General features: G+C 49.4%; 1 protein-coding gene across 2 annotated transcripts; it reads left to right on the top strand.

The window, feature by feature from the left end:
- CES1 (carboxylesterase 1) lies at window positions 1–26,909 on the top strand. 2 transcript variants are annotated; one of them, XM_017646325.2, is made up of 14 exons: window positions 1–183; window positions 3,202–3,406; window positions 6,416–6,560; window positions 8,695–8,828; window positions 10,964–11,117; window positions 12,598–12,702; window positions 14,162–14,266; window positions 16,538–16,576; window positions 19,554–19,694; window positions 21,145–21,225; window positions 21,472–21,619; window positions 25,125–25,256; window positions 26,186–26,258; window positions 26,531–26,909. In XM_017646325.2, exons 1-14 carry the CDS (start codon window positions 132–134, stop codon window positions 26,712–26,714), a joined length of 1,698 nt encoding a protein of 565 aa, XP_017501814.2. In that variant the 5' UTR covers window positions 1–131; the 3' UTR covers window positions 26,715–26,909. The 2 variants fall into 2 exon arrangements, with proteins under 2 accessions (XP_017501814.2, XP_017501809.2); XM_017646320.2 differs by having other exon boundaries at window positions 2–183; window positions 3,199–3,406.

Below are 26,909 nucleotides of genomic sequence, written 5' to 3'. Positions count from 1 at the left end.
TGGGGGCGGGCAGGGCGCGCGGGCGGTAGCGGCCGAGCTGGGGACGCAAGATAAAGCTCTGCGGCTGGATTCCCTGCTCCTCAGAGCAGCCGGGACACACCTGCAGGCCCGGGAGCTGCAGGCCTTCCACCATGTGGCTCTTCGTGGCGGTCCTGACCTCCCTCGCCTCCTGCGCAGCTTTGGGTGAGTCCATCGGAAATGCAAATCGTAGGCGCACGTTTGGAAGGCCTCGTGAGGGAATGAGATGGGGGAGATGCGTAGAGGGCCAAGAGGGCACAGCGCGGGTCCGCTGCAGCGCGCGCCCTCTGGACTGGGCGCACAGAGCCGGGGCCACCGGCGCGCGGGAGCATGAAGACCCCGAGACCGCAGCTGTTCCCGCCCTGCGCAGTTGAGGACTGCGGAGAGCTCAGTTTATTTTCCCCTTGATTATTAGTCCAGATGTGGACAAACCATGGCGAGTGGCTTAGCAGAACGTTAGTACAGGCTCCCCCTGCTTCTCTAAGCTCGCCTTCTACTTCCCTTTGCCAAAGACCTGTTCTCCCTACCCAAAGAAATCCAAGGAGGATTTTCGCTTCTCCATTACTGTACTAATGTAGGTCTTTCCTCAAAGCAAAGCTGTGTAATGAGAACTTTCTGAAAGTAGGGGAAACCCTTCACCTTATACCATTTCAGCTTAGGAAAAATTTCATAGGAATGCTCTGCTCTTTATTTGATAACGTATTTCAGATGGGTATCGACTCAGGAACCAGAGTGGGTGCAAATAAATCCCAGCTCAGCACTCAGGAGCTGTGTGTCCTTCAAGCAAAGTACTTTTCTGGGCCTCAGTCTCCCCCTCTCTAAAATGGGGATAACAACAGCACCTACCTTGCTGGGCTGTTTCTAAAGAGCACCTGGTATTGAGGGCAAACAAAAGGGGTTGTTTTGAAGTATAGTGTATTAATAGAAAATTTGGGGTATGATAAAGCCAGTAGATCAGGAACCAACTGCCGTTGAAAAGATGGTTTGTTACAGCTCGCCATGACGGGCCACAAGGGGAAGCCCCTGGGTGGGTCCAGAGGTAGCGGGAGGAGGGAGGAATTGTGCAGAACAGTCTTTATTGTGGTTGTGGGGGAAAAGGAGGCGAGGCAGAATACGCAGATTTAGGACTGGCAAACTAGCCAATTTCAACAGGACCTGGAGCATAAGCTGCCCACAGCTGTCAGGGATCTCGCCCTGGAGCGACTGGGGCAGAAGGACAGTGGCCTAGATTGTGAGAACTGATAAAGAATGTGGTTGGGATCTGGCGTGCTGGAAGGGCAAGTTGATTGCAATCTCTAGGAACGGGCTGACTTGGAGAGGGGCAGGCCCTCTCCGGGATCTGCAGAGGCACAGAAGCCCAATGGTCAGCATACAGAAAATAAAAGACCCAGTTAACACAAGGGTTCAGCAAGGGACTGCAGGAGGCATCTGTGCCATTTAATAGATGGAGAAACTGAGATTCAGAGAAGGCAATGTACCTGCCCAAGGTCAGCTGGAAAACCATGCTCTGGCATCTACCTATGGCTCCTGAGTCCACAGCCAGCGTGCTGGCCTTCAGTGCTCTGACAGCCCAGGCCCCATCTGGATTTATCCTCTTCCTGGGGGTGCAACACCATGAGAGGCCTGGCACTGAGTATAAGAGCGGATTAAGAACTGATTTAAGAGTGGATTATTCCCCTACTGCTGGTCACCCCTGGCAAGGCCATCCCATTTCCATCTTTAGAAAGTCCATACTGGCTGCCTCCATTTCTTCAGTTTCCTCATCTGTAAAATGGGCATATTAATGCCTACCTGGCATGGCTTTTGTGAAGATGAATTTAAATGAACTGGGGTGCACTTCTGGCACATAGTAGGTGCTAAGCACATAAACATGACATATAGTGTAAGTGGGAACTGCTGCCGTTAACCGTTTTTGCTCATACCTCTTACCCAATCCACCTACTCAGGCATCCCGGCCAGTTCTGTCCACTTCATCTTTTTTGAAGGTTATCATTGGATATTCTTCAGGAAGACCAGATCTGGATTGTTCTTTTCTGTTCTACCCACACACTTTGCGAGAGAGGCTGACTTTCTATGTCTAAAAGGGAGCAATCAGGAGGATAGCAGGTTAGAAATCTTTGCCTATGAGGAATAACTCATTCTGAAGCTATTGAGGGCATGCAGGAGAAGACTTGAGGGGTGGGCAAGATCAAGTGTCTGAAAGGTGGCCTGCACACGCAAGTTCTGGGTAGCCTCTGGGTGGAACCAGGACTGATGTGTAGCTGCAGGGATATGAATTTCCACTCACTGAGGACACTGTCTGCTCTACAAGAATGAAACAGATCAGAATCTGACCCCCGGTCTCTCTGCCCTATGGACGACCCTGCTCAGAGCACCAGGAGAATCCTCTTCAAGTGACTGACTCACTCTCCCCAAACCCTGGAACTGTTCCCTGCTGCTCATTTATCCACTACAGACAGCCTGAACCCTGAGGCTGGCATCGAGGACCCCAGACATGACAGGATGATTCCCTACTCCCCAGAGACTCCCTCTGGCCCAAATGGGCCATTTGCATTACGTTGTCTCAGAGCCTCCCCTTGGCCCCTTCTCTTCTCCTCTACCTGTATCTCCCCCTCCCCTTGTTCAATCCTGCCCTGCTGGGCGAGGCCCCGCTTCCGGTCACTGCCTCCATCATGCCACCCGTAAGAGGGCTTCACTCCCTCTTCTGACTCCCAGAGAGCCTTACTGGTGGCTCTCTCAGGACACTGACCCCTTTCTTCCTGGAAGAGGGGTCAAGTGGGTTTGTGGCCCATTTTCCCTAGAAGATTCAGAGTTTCTGAGACAAAGGGCTTCCTCTTGTTCACCCTCACACCCAGAGGGCAGCTCAGCACCAGGATTCCATGGATAGTCGTTGCCAGAGGCTCCTGAGAGGGGACACCTAATGTCTTAGTCACTCCTAGCAGTTCTCCTTGTTTGCATTTTCTTTCTACTTGATGTACCTCCAGTTATACCTTCCAATTTGCTCCTCAAGGAAGCTCTGTAAGTTAGGAAGGAGAGTTCACTTCCCCTCTCTTTTATGGAAAAAGAAACTGAGGCCTAGAGAGTTTAGGTGATTAATTCAAGGTCACATGCGAAAGACCCACCTGGAGCCCAGAGCAAATGCTGCACGGCTGATAGTCCTCATTTCCTCCCCATGTCTAGCAGGGCACCCACCTGTGCCACCTGTCATGGACACCGCACATGGCAAAGTCCTGGGGAAATACGTCAGCTTAGAAGGATTTGCACAGCCTGTGGCAGTTTTCCTGGGAGTCCCGTTTGCCAAGCCCCCTCTTGGATCCTTGAGGTTTGCTCCGCCGCAGCCTGCAGAGCCGTGGACCTTCGTGAAGAATACCACCTCTTACCCTCCTATGTAAGCCGGCGGGGCAGGGTGGGGGGCTTTGGCATCTTTCAGTGGGAATGTTTGTTTCCAAGAGATGCAGGACAGAGCCAAGGCAATCCTCGAGTGGCCTACACTTCATTCTGGAATCCTCAAGATACTGTAGATCCTTAAAAAACATCCCCAAATTCTCACAGTATGCTAGAGCCCTTTATTCAACAAATACTTATCGAGCACCTACTGTGTGCCAGGCAATTTCTAAAGATCCCACCTTCATGGAGCTTCAATTCTAGAAGGGAGAAATAGATAATAAACAACATGCAAATTAGTAAGTTATGTATTATGTTAGAATATGATCAGTGCTTAAAGAAAAAAATGTTGAGCAGATGAGGGGGATCAGAAGTCATGATTCTATTTATTCTCCTGTCTTGAACTTTGCCATAGCTGGGGAGTGGGGTAGGCCAGGAGATGTGTGGGTGCGGAGTGCTTTAGGATGTTGACCGGGAAAGTTCTCAGAGCCCACATGTGCCTAGCTACCTAGCTGGGAGCAGAGGAATGGCTGTAGTGTCCCAATCACCCTGACCACGCAGGTCAAGGGAGCCTCGCAGCTGCCTTCCCAGGGCACCTGCATGCCTCCCAGCATTGATTCAGACTTTACTCATCTCAGTAAAGCATTACTGGGAATTTCCAGGGTTACCTCTTGTTGTCTTCTTCCCTTCCCTTCTCTCCTTTCTCTTTAAAATAATGTTCACTATTTTTATTTTCTGATCGCAAATGTAATACCTACTTACGACAGAAAAGGGAGGCAGGACAGGTAGGTCAAGCTAAGAAAATGAAACTCATACACAATTCCACCACCTAGAGAGAACTGTTGTTTATATTTTATATTCTATTTTTCCAGTCTTTTATCTGTTACATATTTCCTCCCTTAAAAATAGAATCACGTGAGATTCTAAACCCAGTTCCAACTTGTGGGTCTTTTCCCCTCACACCAACAAAAAGTTATTTGATACCAGCTGGCTGCCCTATGACTCAACTATGCGGACACCGTCTACCTGGAGGTAGTATCAGTGCCCACAGGTTAGGGGCTCAGTGATGCCAGTTGCAAGTCCAAGTTGTCCACTGTGCTTCTGACCAACGAGCTATAAATCAGAGGTTCCCATAACCCCCTCCTTGGATTCCATTAATTTGCTCCAGTGGCTCACAGAGCTCAGGAAACCAGTTCTAAACTGGTTCACTTAAATTACCGGTTTGTGACCAAGGATATTAAGAAATAAGAAGCAACAACCAGAGGCAGAGATACACGGGTGAGGCCCAGAGCAAAGGAGCTTCTGTCCACTTAGAGTTTGGGGCTGCGCTTCGGGGCATATGGAAATGGGGCGAAGACCAAAGACGTGTTTCTTACTATAAATCACAATGTCACATCACCCTATACAAATAGTTTGGAAACCTGTTTCACTCGTTTATATCACGAACACTATTCTATGTCCTTAAATATCACAGCCTGACATTTTAAAGCTGTATTACTTTAGGTATTAAATCATGATTTATTTACCTAGTCTCTTACTTGATTTAGTAAGTAATGTATTAAGTTACTATTAATGTTTTTGGTAATGTTGGTAGTGCTCTGATAAGCATCCTATAGCTAAATTTTATGCATAGTCATGAATATTTTGGGGTAAGTTTCAAGAACTCACACTTTTGAGTGAAAGAGTATGCCCTTTTTGTTAAATGCCCTTCCAACTACACTCTGTCCATTAATATAGGAAAACCTCCATTCACCAGACTGTTGGCAGTGCTGGGGCTTACCAGAAAATATTTTTGGCTATTGGGGAGTCAAAATAATAAATATTATTATTATTATCATGATTATATATAGTTTTGCTGCTCATTCTGTTTTTATTTGAATACCAGTAATGTTTAACTCTTGTTTTTCTTCTTTGACATTTGAATTTCTTCTTTTATGAATATTATCCCCCTTGCTCTTGGGGAAAGTCCGCCCAGAATAGGATCAGGAAGTCATCTTTGCAGACTCTGAATCTGCCCCTTGACAACTGTGTCACCCAACACTGCAGAGCCTCAGTTATCTCCCCTATGTCCTGGGGGCAGGGGTGGCTGCCTTCTGCACACACTAAAAGTCAGAGATGTTGCTTATAGCTTTGGAAATATAAGGATGACATGATGGATCTTTCTGGCTATGTGAACCTGGGCAGATTCTCTAACCTCAGTTCTCTCTCCTATAAAATAGGGATGATAATAATAGAGCCCATGTCATGGCATTGATCTGAGATTAAATGAGTTAGTACATAAAGAGTACTTAAAACAATGCCCAGCATGCTGGGAGGACTCCTTAAAATAGTACCAGTTATTATCTGTGTAGTATCTTCAAGATTTGTTATTAAGGCACTAAACAGTGCTTGCCTGGGATGGGTTAATGATAGAATCTTAGCATGTCAAGGCTGCAAGACCCTTGTAAAAATCACTTCCCTCACTTAGGCCTGACAGATTTGGGCCAGAGCAGGCAAGGAATTCACCCAAGGTCACTCAGCAAATTAGTGGTTGAGGCAGGACTAGAATGCAATTCTCCTGGGGTTGCCCCACAGATGTTTCACCCCTGACCTGTTGTAGACCCTAATGTCTGTCATTTGAGTGATTTCTCATGGCTTGTGGAAGTCTCCCGTGGGCTAGAACATGTTTTCGTAGTGTAGGAACATGGTCACCCTCTAGCCTACCTTGGGAGCCAGCAGAGAGCTGGCTGCAGCCAGGCTGTGTGGGGAATGGGCCTTTCCCGGGTGGGTCACATATGGGGCATCCCAAGAGGTGCCAGGCCTTCTTACTCTACATGGTCCTGGGGAACCCTAGTGAGCCCCACGGCCCCCATCCAGGTTCCCCAGGTGGCCTCCTAGCCATCCCAGTCTCTCAAGTCTGGTGAGAACAAGTCTATTTAGCAGCCTACACCTGCTGGCCCGAGGCCTGGCCTGTGTGCAGGAGACAGCCTGACTGAGCTCTGACTGACCCCCAGGAGTTCTTCTTTCTCCCCAGGTGCTCCCAAGACCCACTGACCGGGCAGGTGCTCTCAGAGCTCTTTACCAACAGAAAGGAGAACATTGATTTCAAGTTTTCTGAAGACTGTCTTTACCTAAATATTTACACTCCCGCCGACTTGACGAAACAAAGCAGGCTGCCAGTAAGTGGCGAGTTCCATCACTCTGGGCCTTCTGGGGCCACTGGAAGAGGCTGAATGCAGCTGGGGGGCAGGCTATCATTCTGTGGCTGTTCCCAGGGCCCCGGGCTTCCTTTAGCCGCCAGATCCAGGCTGCATGTGACCAACAGAAACACGTTTTCCATGCCTCAGTTTCCCCTGGTGACAGACAGGAGGGCCTCTGGGGGAGTTTGCCGTACATGTCTAATGCACACTGTAACATTTCCAAGTTCTTTTATGCTAATAGGAGGACAAGAATTATTACTCTTAGTTGCTAGATTAGGAATCTGACACCCAGAGCAGCTAAAACATAATTTCCAATAAAGTTAGAGCTGCAGGGAATCTTAAGAGTTAAGACACAACCCAACCCTTTGTTTACAAATAAAGAAACTGAGGCCCAACATGGGGAAAGTGTCAGAGGTGTTGGGACAGCCTGGGGCAATCCAAGAAGCACTTTTCCTTAGCCTTTGGCTAACTGGGATTTTACTGTCGCTTATTCCCCACTTTAACTGTCTTTTGGCAGCCTTGGTGCCCCAGGGAGTCAGCAGCTCTGGAATAAAGGAGACCTGCAGGTGGGGCAGGCTTCCAGGCTCTGCACCTGCTGGAGGGTGGGGAGGGTCCACTGGAAAAAGAAGGGGGTCACTGGAATGGAGAAGGTGCAAGTGTGTGGGGAGGGGTGGGTTGGCACCCAGCCATCTCCCGGGAACACACCTGGCATGATGCCCAGGATGGGGGAGGGCCTCTGTGTACTTGTCTGGAAGCTAGCACTGCACATGCTTGGCACAAAGATGTTGGGACAAAAGTTCACTCATTCATTCATTCCTGCATTCATTCTTCTCCTGTGTACTCAGTGTCCCCTTAGGGGGTTAGGAGAAAGGAGGGACACAAAACACTTAGCATGCAGCCCCTGCTTTCGAGGGTCTTACCATCTGGCTGCACAGATATCAATGAGCTTCAGCAAATCACTGCTGGCCAGCCCTTGACTCAGCCTTCACCCAGAGATGAACACTAACCCACTCCCTCTGCCTGGAAGTAGGCAAGGCCCCCGGGGTGTAGGACGGACGGGGGCTCTGGGAACCTTGAGTCAAGAGAACCTCTGGTTATGGACACCAGCTCTGGAATTACAGGGTCCGGGGTTAAATCCTGGTTCTGCCTTCATTAGCTGAGCAGCTTGGCTCTCGTTCCTCAAAATGGGAACAATCACATGCGAGTATCCAGCGATGAGGACCAAGGTTTGGCTCAGTGCCTGGTGAATACACAGGGCAGAAGCTCCTGAAACCTTAGACTTGAAGGGAAGATCTTATGCCCATGTTAACAGCGACCCACTGGTCATGGCCATTGGCTGCCGTGAGCTGAGTGGCTCAACACGTGGACTCTGGAGCCAGACTGTGGGTTCAAACCCTGGTTGCACCACTTATTAGCTGCATGACCTCGGGCAGGTTAAGTGCATCACTTTCCTGTCTGTACCTGGATGAAGGCTGAGCCAAGGGCTGGTCAGTTCCTGTCTGTTAAATGGGAATGAGAGCCTCATGGATCGTTTATTTTTAAATGCTTAGGAAAATACTTGGCACATAGTTCATGTTATGAATGACTTCTTTAAACTAACAAAATTATTGCAATATTACTTTAGCCGCTCTCACTTCCTTGCTTACAAGCTCATTAAATGCAAGATCCACGTGTTATGAATTTCTGTGTCCACTCTCAACCTCAATTCTTATCACAGTACCTGGCACATAGAAGGTTCTCAGATCATATTAGTCAAATGATTGAAGACTTCTCGGAGGAGGTGGCTTTGAGGTTGGACTCCAAGAGAAGATGACACTCGGAGACTTGGCTGTTCCTATGATGATGTGTTCAGTGTGAGGAACCCTGGGAGGAGGTGGCACTGGAGCCAGGGAGACTGGCAGAGGCAGGGCGAATGGCATGGTGGCCTCAGGCCCAGGTGGGAGAAAGAGGGAGTTGAGCAACTGCCAGTTCCAGCTTTGCTGGGGACGGGGGGGACTTCTGGAAACAGTCTCCTTGAGCCATGGCCGACAGGTAGGTGATCAAACCAGACAACCTCATGAGGTCCCTCCCAGCTTTGCTCCCTATAACTGTTATTTGCTTCCTCCCTGTCCAGGTGATGGTGTGGATCCACGGAGGTGGTCTGATGGTGGGCGGGGCATCAACTTATGATGGGCTGGCCCTGTCTGCCCATGAAAACGTGGTGGTGGTGACCATTCAGTACCGCTTGGGCATCTGGGGGTTCTTCAGGTAAGATGCTAGGCCCTCCTCACTGCACACTGGCCGCCAAAACAGGGTGCAGGGATTCAGCTCTGTCATGCATCCCTCAAGGGGGTCTTTGCTAGGTTCCCTAGTAAGACATCCAAGTCCCTTTATAACTGGACCCCATCTACCTTCTCTTTCCCCAGCCACCCTGGTCTGCTTGCTTCTGAACTTTTGGAGATGCTCCTCCATGTGCCTGGAATGCTTAGTCTACCTGATAAACTCCTATTCATCCTGCAAGGCCCAATCCAAATGTTACCTCCTCTAAAATACTCATCTCCTTTTCACCTGTGCCATCCCGGTGGCTGCAGTTGGAGGTTGTCAGAGCATCGGATTCCAGTGGAAAGCCCTTCTGGGAGGAATGTCAGACCCACTCATCCCATTTCTTTCTTGGAATTGACACATACATGGCTAGTGTCTTGTACATCGAGTCTCCATGGGGACAGGAACCAGGTTTCCTGCAGGACAGTTACTGTGAACCTTTTTTGAAAGACCTGTGACCCTGAGATGACTGATGGGGCTCCTGGGGGTGAGGTGGGCTCCTCACTGGAAAAACCTCTAGAGTAGGAGGAAGGTTCTCCCCAGGGGTCACGCCCCAGAATGCATTGCCTTCATTGAGAGTCCTCACCCACGGCCTGGCTGCTCCCTGGCCCAGCACAACAGACACCAGCGCCCCCAGCTTCCTCTCCTCTCATTCTCTCCACTGTGCCATCCAGGGCTCTACTGTGACCACTGCACTGTTCAGGGTGAGGTCACCCATGTCCCAACAGCTCTTGGCCCAACCTTGGCAAGCATCTGCACACGGTCACGGCAGCATCCACGCGTGATCCCTCGCACTCTTTTGAAAAGCTTCTTTCTCTTGGCTTCTGGTCACCTCCTGCTTCATGGCTGCTCCTTCTCGGTCCCTTCACTGGACCCCCCTCCTTCCTGTCCTCGGGCCTTTCTCCATCTCCACTGGTTCCCTGAGTGACCTCAGGGGGCACCTTCATAGTTCCTTCTTTCAGCCCCAACTTCTCCTTTGAAATCCAGATGGACATCTCCTTCCACCTCCTGCTGTTTCCACTGGATGACTGAAGGGCACCTCACACCCACATGGACGAACTTAACCCTTGACCCCCACAGCTCCTCCCCCAAGAAACACTCTTACTTTCCCCACAGTGCCTGCTGCTCAACTGCTGGCAGCTCTCTCCTTCCAGTTGCAGCTCTGTGATCAGCCTAGACGCTTGTCTTTTTCTCACACCCCACATCTAGTCAGTCAGAAAATCCTCTTGGTTCCACATTTAAAATATAATCAGAATCCAACCACTTCTCACCTCCTCTCTTGTAACCACCCTAATCAAAGCCCTTGGTGTCTCTCACCTAAGTTATTACAAAAACCACTTACTTTTATAACCCTGTGGCTTTTACACTATATCTGATCCACACAGTAGCCAGAGTAATCCTTTCAGACATAAATTGCATCATGTCATTTCCCTGCAATGGCTGCCCATGTTACTTACCATGATATCAAAGTCCTTACCAAGTCCCATAAGGCCCTCTAGCTGCATGTCCTACACTCAAACTTTTGTTCCTTGGACCCCAGGGCCCTTGCACTTGCTGTTTCTTCTGCCTGGAATTCCCTTCTTTGGATACTTGCAAGGCTCCTGTGCTCCTTCATTCAGGTCTCTTCTCAAATGCTACAGCTCAAAAAGGCCTCTGGTCATGTGATCTAGAATAGAACCCACTGCCCCATCCCTGCCTTTTCCCTTACTCTGTTTTATTTTCCCTGAAAGCACTTTCACTACCTGATGTTATATTCTATGTATATCTGTTGAGAATCTGTAGAGGGATCTCTACGTAGTCAGAGGTTCTGCCTGTTTTGTTCTCAGTTGTGCTCCTGGCTCTTCAAACAGTGTTTGGCACATAGTAGATGCTCAGTAAATAGATGCTGGATGAGTGAATGAAGGGCCCTACAACAGAATAGCGCTTCAGGAATGGAAGGCAGGAGAAGACCCCTGTGTCAGGGCTGTGGAAGCCCGGGCTTACTCAGGAAGGTTGACCTACAGCCCCAGCCCTATCTGTGGTCCTGAAACCCCTGCCATGAAGTTGCTGCCCCCACCTACACCCTGTTTTCTTACTCACAGCACTGGGGATGAACACAGCCGGGGTAACTGGGGTCACTTGGACCAGGTGGCTGCACTACACTGGGTCCAGGAGAACATTGCCAACTTTGGAGGGAACCCTGGCTCTGTGACAATCTTTGGAGAGTCTGCAGGAAGTGAAAGTGTCTCTGTTCTCGTAAGTGTCCCCGGCCCTGATGTGACTGCTCATGGGGCCCCTCACTGGGAGACCAGCCAATCCAGCCATGGGTATCTTTACTTAAAAGCCCTGGATTCAGAACCGACTGTACTCAGCATGGGACCAGATGGTGGGGAGCTAATGGCCAGACTCTCTTGGCCCCAGGAAGCTCAAGAACTCAAGTTAGCATTGTGGAGCCATTAAGGACCTCTCACCCTAACCTGCAGCAGTGACGCTCCTACTCTTCTAACTTGTTGAGCTCTCTTTCTCCTCCCCAATCATTTTAACATTAGGCCTAGACCCACTTCACTTCTCTTGAGAAGTAGGGTGGGTATAAATTATGAGTAAAAGGAGGGAACCATGGGAGCTTGGCAGAGTGTGATTGTGTGGCTTGAAGGCAGATCTGCTTCCCAAGGGGACCTGAGCGCCAAGTACCAGTCAGGTCCTCCTCTGGGGTGGAGTGATGGCCTGTCCCCGCTCCAGAGGGAGGGCAGCAGTCTCTGGGATTAAGGGATGGGACTGGGCTGGGGGAGGAGTGGGCAGAGAGAATGGGTGGGGGGATGGGGCAGGGGCTGTGGGAATCTGGGGTGGGGAGTGGGGCTGGGGGAGGCGCTGAAGGAAACAAAGATGAAAACCAAATCAGAAGGTGCTGGAAGCTGTAAAATCCCTCTAGCAACCTCACAGTTGAGCAGAGGGTCTATTACTGACTGGTATAATAATATGTATTGGTTTCACAGTCAAATACTAGGATGAAAATATTTTTCATATTCAGTAAATGTGGAGAGAACAAAATAGTATGGAGAAACCTATCTCTAATCCTATTTCTGAGGGATGTCACCATGGGCATTTTCTAGTCTTTTTCCATGACTCACTCTGTCTGTTAATCTGTCCATCTCTGATTTTTTAAACAAAAACCTTCCTTATCATTATAACATACATATTTCTCTAAATATTAAATACTCTTCCATAGTATTTTCTTGTAGTTGCATAGTATTCCACAGTAAGAATGAAGAATGGTTCATTTACCAATCTCATAATATTAGAACCTTTGGTTATTTCCGAGTTAATTTTATTTCCAATTTTATTATAAACAGCCTGAGCATTCTTAGAAATGTGTGCCTCCATGATCATTTTTCTTAGGATAAATTCTGAACAATGGAAATGTGGAATCAGAATTGTGTCTTTAAAGTGTTGCCAACTGCCAAGCTGTCTTTCAGATACTTTTGATTGTAAGCAGAGCATGCCTCACACTTCCGGTTCTGCCCCTCACTCTGCACTCCTGGCTCCTGCCTACGGAGATTTTCTTGGAAAAGCCAGGCCCCACGGTCAGACTTGAGGGAAACCCTCAAGGCCAGGACCTGTCATGTCTGAGCGCCAGCACCCCCAGGAGAATGAGCCAGGGCAGAACTGCGGGTGGGGATGGCTCTTGAAATCCTCTGCCCCAGGAGTGTGAACTCTCTTCCTGTGCTCTCTCCTCCAGGTGTTGTCTCCCCTGGCCAAGAACCTCTTCCATCGGGCTATCTCTGAGAGTGGCATGGTCATCAGTCCTGTACTGTACAGGCAAAGCACAAAGGACATAGCTCAGGTAGGGTCGTGCCCTGGATCGCCCCATGCCCTTTGCTGTGCACTGCTGGAGTCTGTAGGGGGTTTTCTTGCCATGGGATCCAGCTGACATGCTCAAACAATCTTGGAGGTCAAAGGGCAAGGAGACACTTCACCCAACCTCCCAGTTTTCCCACTGACCAAACTAGGCCAGAGAGCAGACCTTGTCAAGGTCAGAGAGTGGTCAGGGCAGAGCTGGGCCTCAAACCCTTGACTCTGGACTGCTGGAGCGTACTGTCCTCTGACCATACTTTGCAGGGTGTGTCTAGGTGGGGTGCCAAGCTGGGCTGGGAAATGGACTGTCCTTGTCTTGTCTGTCTGAGGGTCTGAGTTCTGGAGAGCCCACTTACAGCATGTGGGCCTGGTGTGTTTCCTCTCGGGGGCCTTGTGACTGGGGTGGGTTCCTGGAGAATTCATGTTTTGATTCATGCAGTGACTCAGCAAATAATTTTGATCTAGCCAGGCATCTAGAAGTTTCCATGCTAATGGTGGGGATAGGTTAATGATTATAGAATCACACAATTACAACATGTCATTTGTGATAAGAGCAATAAAGGCTTTCCTGATGTCATAACAGAATATAAAAGGAGCACTTAGTCTGGTGTGCAGGGAGAGGTTATCAGGAAAGGCTTTCTAAAAAACAGATCAATGAGTGGAGATAGAAGGATGAATAGTCATTTATTTTGTGAGAAAAGAATATTCTGGGAAGAGGGAACACCATGTGTAAATGTCCTTCGGCGGTAGGAAGTGTCCCAGGTGAGACAGGGAGAATGGCTGATGTGGCCAGAGCAGGAAACGCAGAGGGAACCTGGAGTGAGCTGCGGATGGGGACATTGGGAGGGGCCCTGCTGCAGGGACCCTGGGGAGGAGTTGTCTTTATCCGGAGACTTAGGAAGCCAAGGAAAAGTGAGCAACAGGAGGCTCTGCTGAGGAGCGCCCACTGGCGCCAGTGATGTGGCACGTTTTGGTAGGGTTTTGAGACCTGGTTTTGTGGATTGGTGAGGACAGCAGCCAGACACTGTGTGGAGCTCTGGGGAGCCGTGCACGCTCCTCGAGGCCCCACCGTCATGGCGCATGGCTTCTCTCCCTCTGCACCTTCCCTTCTGGCGGCCCTCTGCGAGTGGCCTGCCTGAGGCCAAATGGCTAGAAAGTGGACGCGCTGAGATTTGAAACCAGACAGTGTGATCCCGGATGCCAGGCTCCTAAGCCCCACCCCATGCTGCCTCTCTTTGGACATTCAGCTTTGAGATCATTAACCCATTTTACCGGAGATAAGGTAACAAAGACAGGTTCATGGTGGGCGAGACTGGGACCCAGACCCGCCTTGTCTCCAATATTGTCTGCTGCCCCTGCTGTCTTAGACGTTGGGACAGAACAGCTCTTTATTGACTGAGGGAAGGGACGTGGCTCTTGAATTCTGCTGTCACCTGTCATCTTTGCAGCAAATTGCTTTCTTTGCTGGGTGTAAAACTACCACCTCAGCTGCTATTGTTCACTGCCTGCGCCAGAAGACGGAGGATGAGCTCCTGGAGACGTCACTGAAGATGGTAAGTGCGTCCATTCTGCGGCCTTACAAGCCTCCGCCCTGTGAACTTGGCCCCAGGAGTCATCACCCCAGCTGCCCCTGGAGCAGGGTCTCGCCTCCCTCCCAGGACCAAGTCAGCCTCTGGATCTGGATGGAGAATCTCTTTGTTTTTCTTTTGTATCATGAAGTGTCTCAAACATTAGCAAAATCAAAAAATAACATAAGGAGCAAATTGTGTAATAATCCCCAAGCTTTACGAAAACCTACTATTTTGCCATTCCTATTTTCAGACATATTTTTAAGAAATTAAGCACTACATATTCCCAAAGGTAACTGCCATTCTGAATTGCGAGGGTGGGGTTATTAAGAACAAAGATTTCCAGAAAGGCGTCATAATTTAATCCTCATTAATTTAGAAACTGCCTCAGTTATAACCCAGTGGTGGCCCAACTAGATTTTCTGAGACTGCCTCAATTATGACTCTAGAATACCCATCCATCCATCCATTCACCCATCTGACCAACCATCCATTCATCTATTTATCCATCCATCCATCCATCCATCCATCTTCTCATTAGCCACGTATCCACCCACCAATCTAACTACCTCACCAATATCCTCTCATCGATCCAATATGCATCCATCTATAATGTTCATTTATCTATTGTCAGTCATCTATGTATTGTCCAGCCATCATGTATTTCTTCGTCATCCATCCTTCTAAAATCAAATACCTGCCAGTTAACATTCATTTATCCACTTTTCCATCCAGTTCACCCATACTCCGTGTATTGGCCAACCCCATCCATCCATCCATGCTAAGTGTATGAGGCGGTACCAGGGAGGGTGATGCAGACATGAATAGGATATAGTCCCTGCTCATAAGTTCTTATCCAAGGAGAAACACACCCATACACACTGTGGGTTAAGTGTGGTGGGAGCACAAAGAGGGGATTCATTCATCATAGTAACCAAGAAGGTTACACCTGAGGATTGCTGCATGCCTGTGGCACTGTGTCATCACAGGGGCGGACACCCAGAGAATACAGCATGAAGGCTCGACAGGAGCTATTCTCTCAGGGTGGGGGTGGGGGTTTTGAATGTGAGCTTAGGCGTAGCCTGCACCCCTGCACTGTCTGGTCCACAGGCTCCTGAGGACTCCTGGGCCCCCAGGGACAGGCCTCGAGCACTGGACTCTGCTGTGTCCGTGGGCTGACTACAGTCTGGCCTTGGGGCTTGGATCCTGGTTTCTCAGATAAGGTGACCAAAGCATTCGAAGCATAAAAACACAACAGTTTTCTGATGCCTGGTAAGAGGCAATTGATTTCAGCAACTCTTCATGTGGCTCAAGAAGACCCACCTTGTAAGGGGAGAGCTTGGTGACTTTGAGAAAACCCAAAGGACCTAAGAACACATATTGTCTTTCTGAGATTTTCTGAGATGATGGGGAAGTGTCTCTGTGATCATCTACTTTCCCCAAACACACACATGTGCATGCAGGCACACACACCCACATGCACCCCTGGCTGGTAGGGCTACAACCTATCAGGGAGGCACCCCAGTTGGTCCCTTGCTGCCTACTGCTAAGACTTGTTAGCTACAGGGTAACATCACAGTCAGTGCAATCTTAGTGAACACACCACAAAGAGAAGTGTGGAGTGTGGTGAATTTCAGTGAGCTTCTCTGTAAGTCATGACTTTCCAATGCTAGATGAGAAAATGTATCTCAAAGTACCTTGAGCAGAGAAAGAAATGTAACAGAATCTTCAGGTACCTAATTGAAAACCATAGTTCAGGACTATGTGGCTTCAGACATGGCTGGATTATACAGAATTATGAAGAATCTGTCACTATCCCTCAGTTTTTTAACCTCTCAGTATTGGCTTCACTCTTGGGCAGGTTTTTCCACCAGGAAGGTTAAAGACAACAGCAACATTCTAGACTTACAGGCCTGCAAACCCTCTCACAGTAATCCCAGCAAAAGGTTTAGGGTAACTCTATTGGACTGACAGGGGCATGTGTCCATTTCTGAACTGAACCCTCTAGTCTGGAAGGTAGGGCACCCCAGGTCACAAATTGAGGCAGTCTCTAAACTGAGCAGCCTCTGAACTGAGCTCCCTCCCCTCCCTTCCTCGCCCCTCTGCCAGGGGCACCAGGGGCCTGCCCACTTCCTCTCGGCCCCGCCAGGGTGGCACCAGGAGAGAGAACTTGACACCTTTGGCATGCAGCTCACAAGGATCAGCTTTTCTCCCCAGAAGCCTTCTCACCCATATCCTCTGCCTTTGTCTTCACAGAAATTTTTCTCTGTTGATTTTCTCGGAGACCCCAGAGAGGTAAGCACCTCTGATGTCTTGATTTCAGGTTGTAAGTCTTCACACCTTTAAACTCCACTTTTAAGTCAAGCATGAATGAAAGAATTCTCTCTTGTGGACTCACAGTCACTCCTGACGTCATGTTACAGAGGCCTGGAGAGGGGCATGTAACTGGCCTGGATAACGCAGCCCGGAGGCCCAGCGGAGGGCTGAACCTGTTCCCGTGACTCCCAGTCCAGGGCTCCCAGTCATCAACTCTGTGTTCCCTGGGCTCAGACTTCCCCACTCCCCACTTTTTATTTACACTTCCTGCTCCCAAAACTTCCCCTGAGGGAGAACCCGGACTAGAAACTTCCACAATGGGGCGGTGGAGGTAACTGGGCGAGGAGCTCCTTCGGGAGCCTTCAGTGAGGAGCCCCATTCTTCTCCTGGGAGGCTGCAGGGTTGATCAGCTTCACGAGCTGTGCTGCTTTTAGGACCACCTGGGAGGGAGCCATGAATCACAGTCCTGAGGACACGGTCCTCCTCCCAGCCACACAACACACTGCCGTGGCGGCCTCCTCACCTCCCTGTCCTCCCCTCCTGCCTTCCTGCTCGTTTCCGGGTGCCCACTGCATCACCTCTGCAACATCTCATAGTGCTGGCCTCTCCGCTCTCTCCCTGGGGATTGCAGTACTTAACCTTAAAAGGTGTTGTGACCATTAAATGAGATTCAGTCAGTCTTTAGCGAAGACTTAATCAACATTTACTTTGTGCCAGGACCTAATTTAGGAGCTGGGGCTATAGCAGCGAAACAGGCAAAACAGATACAATCCCCTGCCCTGTTGGAGTTAGGGAAGGGTGCTGTAAACAAAGAAAGTACGGAATGTGTTCGATGGTGGTCAGAGTTATGGACAAAAAGGAAGTGGGAAATGGGGATAGAATTTGCCAGTGGTTTGGATTTACGCAGGGTCAGGGAATGGTTCAGTGAGAAGGTGACATTTGAGCCAAGTTCTGCAAGAGGCCAGGAAGCCAACTGTCAGGAAGAATGTTCCAGGGAGAGGGAACAGCAACCGCAAAAGCCCTGAGGCAGGAGGCCAGTGTGGCTGGAGAGGAGAGAGAGAGCAGAGAGAACAGGCTTAAAGATACAGAAGAAAAGGGAGGTGGTGGGGGTGGCCCTTTACAGGACTTGATTTTGCTTCCAAGTGTGATGGGAGGTATCAGGAGGGTTTTGAACAGAGGAGTGGCATGACCTTGGATTTTAAGGATTCATCAGTTGCTGTGCTGAAATCCATGGTAGGGAAGACAGGGCAAGCGCACGGGCAGCAGCTGGGGGCCGCTGTGCCACAATCATCCAGGCGGGGGCTTGCTCCCCCACAATGAGGCCCATAGCAGAGGGGTGGTGAGGACAGGACAGCATCTGGTTATTTTTAAAGTAATGGCTGACAGGATTTACTAGTGGACAGGCTGTGGGGAGTCAGAAAGAAGCCGTGAGACGTGCCCCTGGGTGTTTTACCTGAGCAGGGCAATGCAGAGGCCCGCACAGGGGGCCCACATGGGGGGCAGCGTTCACACCCACTCTGGCCAACAGCAGTTACTCTGTCTCTCCCTGCTGCTGGGGTCAGTCGTCACCTCCCGGACACCGCCCCAGTCAGATCCTTCCCCCGTTGTCTCCCAGACTCTTACTATCTTCCTCCTTTCCTCTCCTTTCCTGCCTCCTTCCATGCCCCATGGGGCTACCAGATTTACCCTTGTAAATATCACTTGGCATATCACCACCTCCTTAAAAGGCCGACCTTCCTTACAAGACAAATCCCCTTGCCTCCATGGACTTTATCACTTGGCATATCACCACCTCCTTAAAAGGCCGACCTTCCTTACAAGACAAATCCCCTTGCCTCCATGGACTTAACTCCTTCAAATCATACCCGAATGGCTGTGAGGTGCTGGGCCCTGCAGAGGTGCGCTGCGCTATCTGGCCCCCTCTCCACTCCACACCCCACAGCATTCCTGCAAGCCTAGGAGCTTTCTAGGATCAGCGCTGTGCAGTGACACTTCTGTCACTTTGGTCATGCCGTTCTCACTGTCTGGAGCGCCATTCATTCTCCAGAGCCCTCTGAACTGAGCAGCCTTTTGAAGACAGGAGTGGTGGCCCAGAGGTCTTTTCCCCTGATGTCAGCCCCACTGCATTCGGATTTGCTCCCTTGTCCTGCCGAGTCAGATGCCCTTTGCAGAACTGCTGTAGCAGCCAGAACTGGCCTGTCATTCATTGGCTCTTGACAAGCAGACGCAGGTCCTAGGAGCCACAGGGCCTCACAGCCTGGGGGTTATCCAGGTCCACTTGCCATCGGTGGGGAACGTGGCACTTTGGGCTGGTGTGTATGCAAGGGGTTTGCAGTATCACTGCTGATGAACTACAGCTAATGCTTATAGAGCCCTTCCCAGGTACCTGGGGCTGTGCTGAGCATTCTGCATTGTTCAGTCATTTAATTCCCATGACAGCCCATCTTATAGATGAGATAACTGAGGTGCAAACAGGTGAAATTACTTTCCCAAGTTACCAGCTAGTAAGTGGCAGTCAGGTTTCAAAGGCAGATAGTATTTGCTAATTCAAAGTTCATGGTGACTTCATAGCACTTAGCGACCAGGAATAATGGGAACGGACTGTGGATAGACAGCCGCAGGTAGATATGCATACACTTCAAATTGAGATATATACAAATATATTTTATACAAGTATATATAAAAATATGTAAATATGTACATATTTCCATACTTATATATGTGTGTATGTATGCCAATTTGAATGAAGATTTGCACCCCCCCACCCCCAACCATACCACTGTCTTCTGCCCTCTGGGGTCACACAGCCTTAGCCCCCTTTGTCAGGACCTGAAGTTCTTTGGCTGCTGCCCATGGCCATGCAGGTCTGTGGTGCTGGCCTTGTGCTCAGACAGGCAGGGATGGGACTTGGGTGAGGCCTGGAGAAGGAAGCCCAGACAGCCCCGCCTTCCCCCAGAGCTGCCTCCTCCTGCCCACGGTGGTTGACGGTGTGCTGCTCCCAAAGACGCCGGAGGAGCTTCTGGCCGAGAAGAAATTCAATGCCATTCCCTACATCATCGGCATCAACAAGCAAGAGTTTGGCTGGCTTCTTCCCACGGTGAGCGGGTGCAGGTTCCTTAGACCTGCTGCCCCTGCCCACTCTGGTCTCCTTCTCCAGACTCCCCATGGAGGCCGGGACAGCTGTCCTCTTTGCATAAGTTGACATTACTGTGGAGACCATCTCTGGGATGGGCCAGCCGTCCCCTGGGTGGTGGGAACCCAGGCCAAGAATGCTGAAATATTGGTGCCGGGGGCCCTGCAGAGATAATCTTTGGGCAGATGGAGAAACTGAGGCCTGGGAAGGGGGAGGCCTCGGGGCCATGCAGCCTCTCCCTTGGGCTTGGTGCCCTCTCTACAGACCCCACACTTGCTGCTACTATCTAACTGTAAACACTGGCACTTCCTTCCTCTAAAGGTCCGGAGGGCTTGCCCTTCTGTCCAAGGTAAACAAAGCTGGTTGAAGTGGTTTCAGTTACACAGTCACAGTCGGGAGACACAGTCACAGTCAGGAGATGAGACCAGTGTGCATTGAACTCAAGTCCCCAAAACAACAGGCTGGAGGCCTTTACAGGCCGGGGTGTGTTAAGGGGACTGCAGGGTGTGAGGGGCTTGTCCCTGTGCATGGGCCACCTGGATTTGTTAAGTGGCTCAATTTGGAGGAGAAACACACTTCTCCTGTCTTTATGACAGGTGGCAGGGGTACTCGTTGAAGCAAGATGCCCACTGATGTCAGAGATTTACCCTCCCAATGGAGGAGGAGAGAGTGAGTTATCTCCTGAACACTGGCACTTCAAAGAGATGGCTCTCAGGCCCTGAGGAAACAGTTCTGGTGGCAGATTTACATCTCAAAGGGCAGAGACAGGATACGTAATTGCAGGCTTTCTAAAGTAGCTGCTCTGAGAGGGGCTTTAGGGACCTATCTGCCTGTTTGCAGGTTTTGGCTAGAACAAACAGTAAATCCTCCTGGCAGGTATTTTTAAGGGGGTCTGGGGTCATCCTAGGGGTCCAACCTTAAGCTTCTAGAAGCTATGCTAGAATGTGGTCAAGTCTTTTGGTGCAGAGGTTTGGGTGGAGTTACGTGTAGGGCTCTGTAGTTCTCCCTCCAGAACAGTTCCATGTGTTATACTGAAGTGCCAGAGCCACAGAGGGCATTTGTAAGGTCTGTGTCATCTGCCCCAGAGCCCTTTGCTTCAACACCAGCCTGGCTTAAACCTTCCTCTCTGCCAGGATGACCAGTGTGGGGGCTGTAGCCTAATCTGTACATAAATTCATGTTGCAAAGCACTGGGACAGCTTCTTTTAATATTTACTTTGTCCTCTTTGCACTCCTTGAGTTTCTGGATATAGTAAGTTCATTTGATTCATTGATTTTGTCCAACTGGTCAAAGACCTGTGCTCGTGAAGACATGGCAAAGTGACCATCAGCCCTAATGGGCTTGCTTGCTCAGTCATTGTGGTTCTTCTGACTAATTCCCAGTGATCACAGCTACTTGACCTTCATTTTAACAGCTAATGGGCTACCCACTCTCCGAAGACAAGCTGCACCAGGACACAGCTGCATCACTCCTGTGGAACTCTTACCCCCTTGTTGTAAGGAATCATGGGAACTGGCTGAGACGCAAAGAGGGGCAGGGTCTTAACAGGCAGAATGAAGCCTGGGGCTGGATGGGTCTGCCCCCATTTTTCTCCGTTCCCACCTTCCGTTGGTGGGGGCAGAGGGGGAGGGAGTGCCCAGGTGGAGAGGTTCACCGCTCACACTAGCCTTCCTCCCTGGCTGGAGGAGCTGTGTCATTCACCAGGGGGTCGGTGGTCCCTTTCACTGTTGCTTCATTTCAGAACATCCCTAAGGAGCTAATTCCAGTGGCCATTGAGAAGTATTTAGGAAGGACAGATGACCCTGTCAAAAAGAAAGACCTGTTCCTGGACTTGATGGGAGATGGGATATTTGGTGTCCCATCTGTGATTGTGGCCCGTTTCTGCAGAGGTGAGTCAGGAGAGGGACACGAACTCTGTCAGCCTCACTCTCTGTCTTGTCAACACCTCCATATAGACATATATGTGGGAACTGCCAAGGGTCAGGCCTCCAAGGCCAATTCCATAGGACCTGAGGTGGAACACTGTCTTATTTTGGTTTCCGCTAGAAACCAACTCTGAGATAGGATCCAAGTGCAAGTAGATTATTTCAAGTTGATCCCAGAAAACACCAGTAGAGGAGTGGGGAGGTGACATGGAAAAGAGAAGGTAGCCAATCAGTGCTTCCCTGTCAGAGTATCTGCTGTGGACACCTGGATCTGGGGAAGGGAACCAGCGGAGGACATGTCTCAGGGGTCCCCCGTGAGAGCATCAAGGGAACTGGGGTATTTATCCTTCAGTTTCCATGAGTCATTGGTTGAAGGCTGTTGCCAGGGGGTTGCTAATTCCCTGGAGCTCTGACCTGCTGCACCTCGGGCAGAATGATCTCAGGTGGCTAAAGGTGTCAGGCAAAGGTTTCAGATGCTGGGGGAGAAGTCAGGCTGGCGTGCCCAGAAGCAGGGGATATGGTGAGGCACCAACAGCATCTGCCACAGGGGCCTCTCTCCTGAAGTTACTGTGATCCGTGGTGCTGGAGGGCAAATCTTAGAAGATGTGTCTTGGAAGGTCTCCAAAATCAGAGCTGGCTGCAAACTAGTTTGTTAACTAGCAGAGCTGGGGTTAGAGTGAGGTCAAGATGGGATCAGGAGGGTGGTCTGAGATCAGGAAAGCCAGAAGAAGTGAGCAGTGGGAGGTATGGGGGCAGTGGTCTGGAGAAGGTCAGTGTCTGTGTCTGCAGCCGGCTCCTGTCCATCCTGCTCTTTGCTGGGTCTGCCACGGGACCTTCCGACACTGATGCAGGGCGGTGTGAGTGGAGTGTGAGGTCAGGCCTGGATGAGCTCACCTGGAAAGGTGGCCCTTCTGGGTACCTTCTGAGGGCCTCACAGGACCCTTCCTTTCCTAGAAGCTCTCCTTTACCTAGTCTGCAAGCCAGAAAATAGTTCTTTGGGCCAGACCTCTCTCTAACCATGCTGCAGGGGTTTTAAGATTGAGACTTCACATGCATGATAAAAAGTAGCTATAGCTGGCCTGCCATGTCCCCAAGCACTCAATACAGTGATGTCCAGGTGCCAACTACTGCTGCCTCCCCCTGGGGGTCCTGATGAGACTCGCTAGCCAGGGGCTGCCTGGGGTCAAGTCTGTGCTTTCATAAACTTGATCTTGCCTTTTGACATGTGTCTGATTTGTAGCAGGCATTTTTTTCTACATCACCTGCTGCTGGTCCCAACCATACTGGACTTGTGTTTTTTATCTGATATCTCATGACATAGAGTCCAGGGTCTTTTTCCAGGACTACACATATTTTTATCAAAATTATTCTTTCAGTTTATTTTTGTTACTTTTTGATTAAAAAAATAACTTTTCTGAATATAAAATTCATATTGTAGAAAGTTTTGAAAGCAAGGAAACACTTGAAGGAAACACTACCTTCACTTGGAAGTGTCTGCCATAAATTGTTGGTGTATTTTCTTCTAATGATCTCTCAACATCTTACATATAATTTAAAAGTCAACTTTATGTTTTTTGCTTCTAGAAACTGTATTATAGGAATTTCCTCAGTACCAATAAAAACTCATCAAAAACATCCATTATTTCATGGAATGATGCATCAAAATTTTCTTTCGCATTCCTGTCCTGTTGGATATTTCGTCTGGCTGCTCATATTTTGATGCTACAGAAAACATTATGCTCAGCCTTCTGTGCATGAATCTTTAGCCAAGTCCCTCATCATTTCTTTAGGGTTGGTTATTAGAAATGAAATTACAAGGCTGGGCCATCGGAACATTTTAAAGTTCTTGATTCGTACAGTGCATTTGCTTTTCAGTGTTTAAGAGTGGGATTTTTTATTCTCTCACTTGGGATACTCAGATTAAAAAACAAAAACTGCTGCCAATTTCATAAACTCTTCCTCGCAAAAAAAAAAAAAATCACGTTTTCAATTTTGTGTTTTTGATTACTTTCTGTCCCCCTCTGCTTCTCTTATTCCTAATTGTTGTTATTTAATCTGTGCCCTACTCTCCTTTGAAAAATTGTGTTGTGATTGTAGGGATTTTGTAAATCTCAGTGGTTTAAGGCAGAAAGTTAAAAGAAGTGAGAGAGAAAGAGCTCTATCTTGGGAAGCATGCGACTACAAACTCTCACTCACAATAGATCTTTCCTCGATGGTTGGGTTCTGAGTTCCTTTCAAAAACTTTTGAGTGGTAGAGGCAGTTATGCTCCCTCTGTTGAGTGAGCTCCACTTGACCTTGAACAATACCTCTTGCAAAATCAGAGGTGGGGAAGGTCATTAAATAAATTGCTCTACCTCCTCATGTCAGGATGGCATATATTGTTTAGCTATTTTGTGGCTGAATACTTAATGACATGAAGAAATTTCAGTCATTGCAAAATAACATATACAGTATTACCCCAATTTTATATACATAAATGGGATCTGTGATGAAATATTAATAGAGGTTTCTCTGAGTAGTGGGATAATATGTGATCTTTTTGTTCATTTTTCTTGTTTCTGCATTTTCCAGATTTGTCTACCTAAGGGGGGGAAAGTCATAAAATTTCCCCACCAGCCTTACTTGGGGCCCGACCCTTTCCCTGTTAGAGTCACTCGGCTGTGCGCATTCTTCCTCATGCAAAGCGCTGAGCTCCCGGGACAGTGGCCCACCAATGAGGCCGAAGGAGCAGGGCCAGGCAGGTCTGAGGAAGCTAGAAGACTGCCACCTTCTGTGGGGGAAGGAGAGGGGCTGGCATGCACAGGGGCAGGGGAGCGGAGGAGGGGCAGCCTTGTCCTTCCTTGGCATGTCTTCCACCACCTTAGCCTTCCCTGGGCCCTGCAGGAAGCGAGATAATGTGAGGTGACAGGAAATCGGAAATGCTGAGCTTGCAGTTTCCTGAGACCCCCGACACAGATTTCCCCGTTGTGCACATTTGTATGTAGATTTCTTTGCTTTCAGACCAGCAACTTGGATTTGCTTCTCTCCTGTCAGAACAGGTGAGAAAAATACTCGAAACAATCAAAATTGAGCAGAATAGAAGACATCTATTGTGCTACAGATATTTTCCAAAGGAATTAAAATGAGCCTGTTATCAGTGAGCTACAGTAGTGTTAACAGTGTGCATATAGTTGTTCTTGTGTTTGAACACATCATCAGGCAAAGGGGTGAATTGACTCAGTGCCCCAAAATGACAGGATTTTGAAGGGATTTACCCAAAGATTGAACATTCAGTTAACAGGGGTTCCTGCAGGGCCACACGGCATCCAGCACACAGCACTCACAAAGGGCAGCTGCTGTGAATGTTGTTGTATATCAGGACCCAGGTGTGCCACCAATTCCCTGAGTGCTCAGAACCCCTGGGGACCTTGGTACCGTGCAGCTGTGCATCTGGTGAAATGAACTGTGCAGGAATCCATGTCTTTTCAGATGCCGGACTCCCCACCTACATGTATGAGTTCCAGTATCGCCCAAGCTTCTCATCAGACATGAAACCTGAGAGGGTGACAGGGGACCATGGGGATGAACTCTTCTCCGTCTTCGGGGCCCCATTTTTGAAAGGTGATGGCCCTTTGGTGACTACAAACTTGGAGTTCAGAGATTTAGGTTCAAGTCTTGAGGTTGGATGGCCCTGGGCAAGTTCCTCCTCTCTAGGTCTTAGTTTCCCAAATTCAAACCATAGTAGGTTTGAACTACAGAGATTGCTAGTCTTTCTCCTGCTGTGATGTGCGTGTTGGAGGACGTGCATCCATGTATTCTAAGGACCTGGGCCTGGGCATCGACAAGACGACAGGTGATGGGTCACCTGCAGGGCCTCTCAGGGGCTAGGATGCCACCACTCACTTCCCACTCCCAAGAGCATGTCAGAGTGTGAGGGAGGGTACACTGAGAATCGGGGCTGATGTGTGTCAGTCTTTCTAAAACTCGTATCTTTTTTAACTTAATATATTTAACTGCACAATATTTGAAAGGAACCCTTTCACAAATGCCTCCAATGCCTGAACTCCCAGCAGTTAAGACGACTTGCATGTAACCCACCTCAGGGCTGTTATGTGCACCAGCACCCTTGGGTGTTTCCGGGTTGGTGACTCCTCAGGGCCGCTGCTGGGTTATTTTTTGGATTCTATGAAAATGTGGGTGGGTGAAGGAGATTGAGACCAGATTCAGCAGAGAGCATTTCCAAGGTGCGGCTGCTGTCGAGGGAACCCCAGGCTGTGGGATTGGCCCCAAAGAGGAGGTGGGTGGGTAGGCACCCAAAACACAGACAGCCAGCGTATGGTTGGCTGTAGGCCCTCACTGAGTCCTAGGTCAGTAACTCACAAGCTTGAAGTGCACATAAGTCACCCAGGAGCTTGTTAAAATGTAGACTTCGACTCAGTAGGTCTGGATTAGGGGCTCAGGTTCTGAATGTCTAACAAGCTCTCAAGGGCTGCTGCCGTGGGCCCATAAGCCGTGCTTTGAGTAGCAAAGGCTTTTCTTCTTCCCCACAGGGAATGTGTCAGAAGAGGAGACCAAATTAAGTAAGACGGTGATGAAATTGTGGGCCAACTTTGCTCGGAATGGGTGAGTCTGGTGGCAAAGATGGAGCAGGGCTGGGGAGGGCATGTCTGTTGGGAAGGGGCAGCTTCTACCACTGGACGATCTCCTGGCCCTGTGCCCTCCAGCATGAGAGCTCCCTGCAAGTGGACCCACTCCCCGGGATTTCATGAGCTCCCTGCCTCTGGAGGCATACGGGCCTCTCTCTTGGCAGAGATGAGGCCAGGGGTCCTGCATATCTCAGGGCTGTTGGGATCACACAGTAATTTGGGGGAATTTTTATTTGATTCTTTCTCCAGGAACCCCAATGGGGAAGGACTGCCCCACTGGCCGGTGTATGACCAGAATGAAGGGTACCTGCAGATTGGCGTCCCCAGTCAGGCAGCCCAGAAGCTCAAAGACGAGGAAGTAGCTTTCTGGACGGATCTCTGGGCCAAGTCATCAGCGAGGGAGCCACTCCAGACAGAACACATTGAACTGTGAATGGGCCGCCCAGCCAGATTTGGGGGCCCAGGGGAGCCCAGATAGGGGCACTCTCCAGAAGGCATTTATGCCCCAAAGGGGCATCTTATCCTAGAGGCTGGGGAATTGTCTGGTAGAGGAGGACAGAGGCCAGATTGGGGGAATTTCTATACCTGTGGCTTCAATTTTGGGAATAAATTTTCTTTTGGAGACCAA

This window comes from Manis javanica, chromosome 17 (assembly GCF_040802235.1).
Source record: "Manis javanica isolate MJ-LG chromosome 17, MJ_LKY, whole genome shotgun sequence".
NCBI classification, from domain to species: domain Eukaryota; kingdom Metazoa; phylum Chordata; class Mammalia; order Pholidota; family Manidae; genus Manis; species Manis javanica.
The sequence above is the reverse complement of the archived record's forward strand: the minus strand, read 5'-3'. Positions and strand labels throughout refer to the sequence as shown.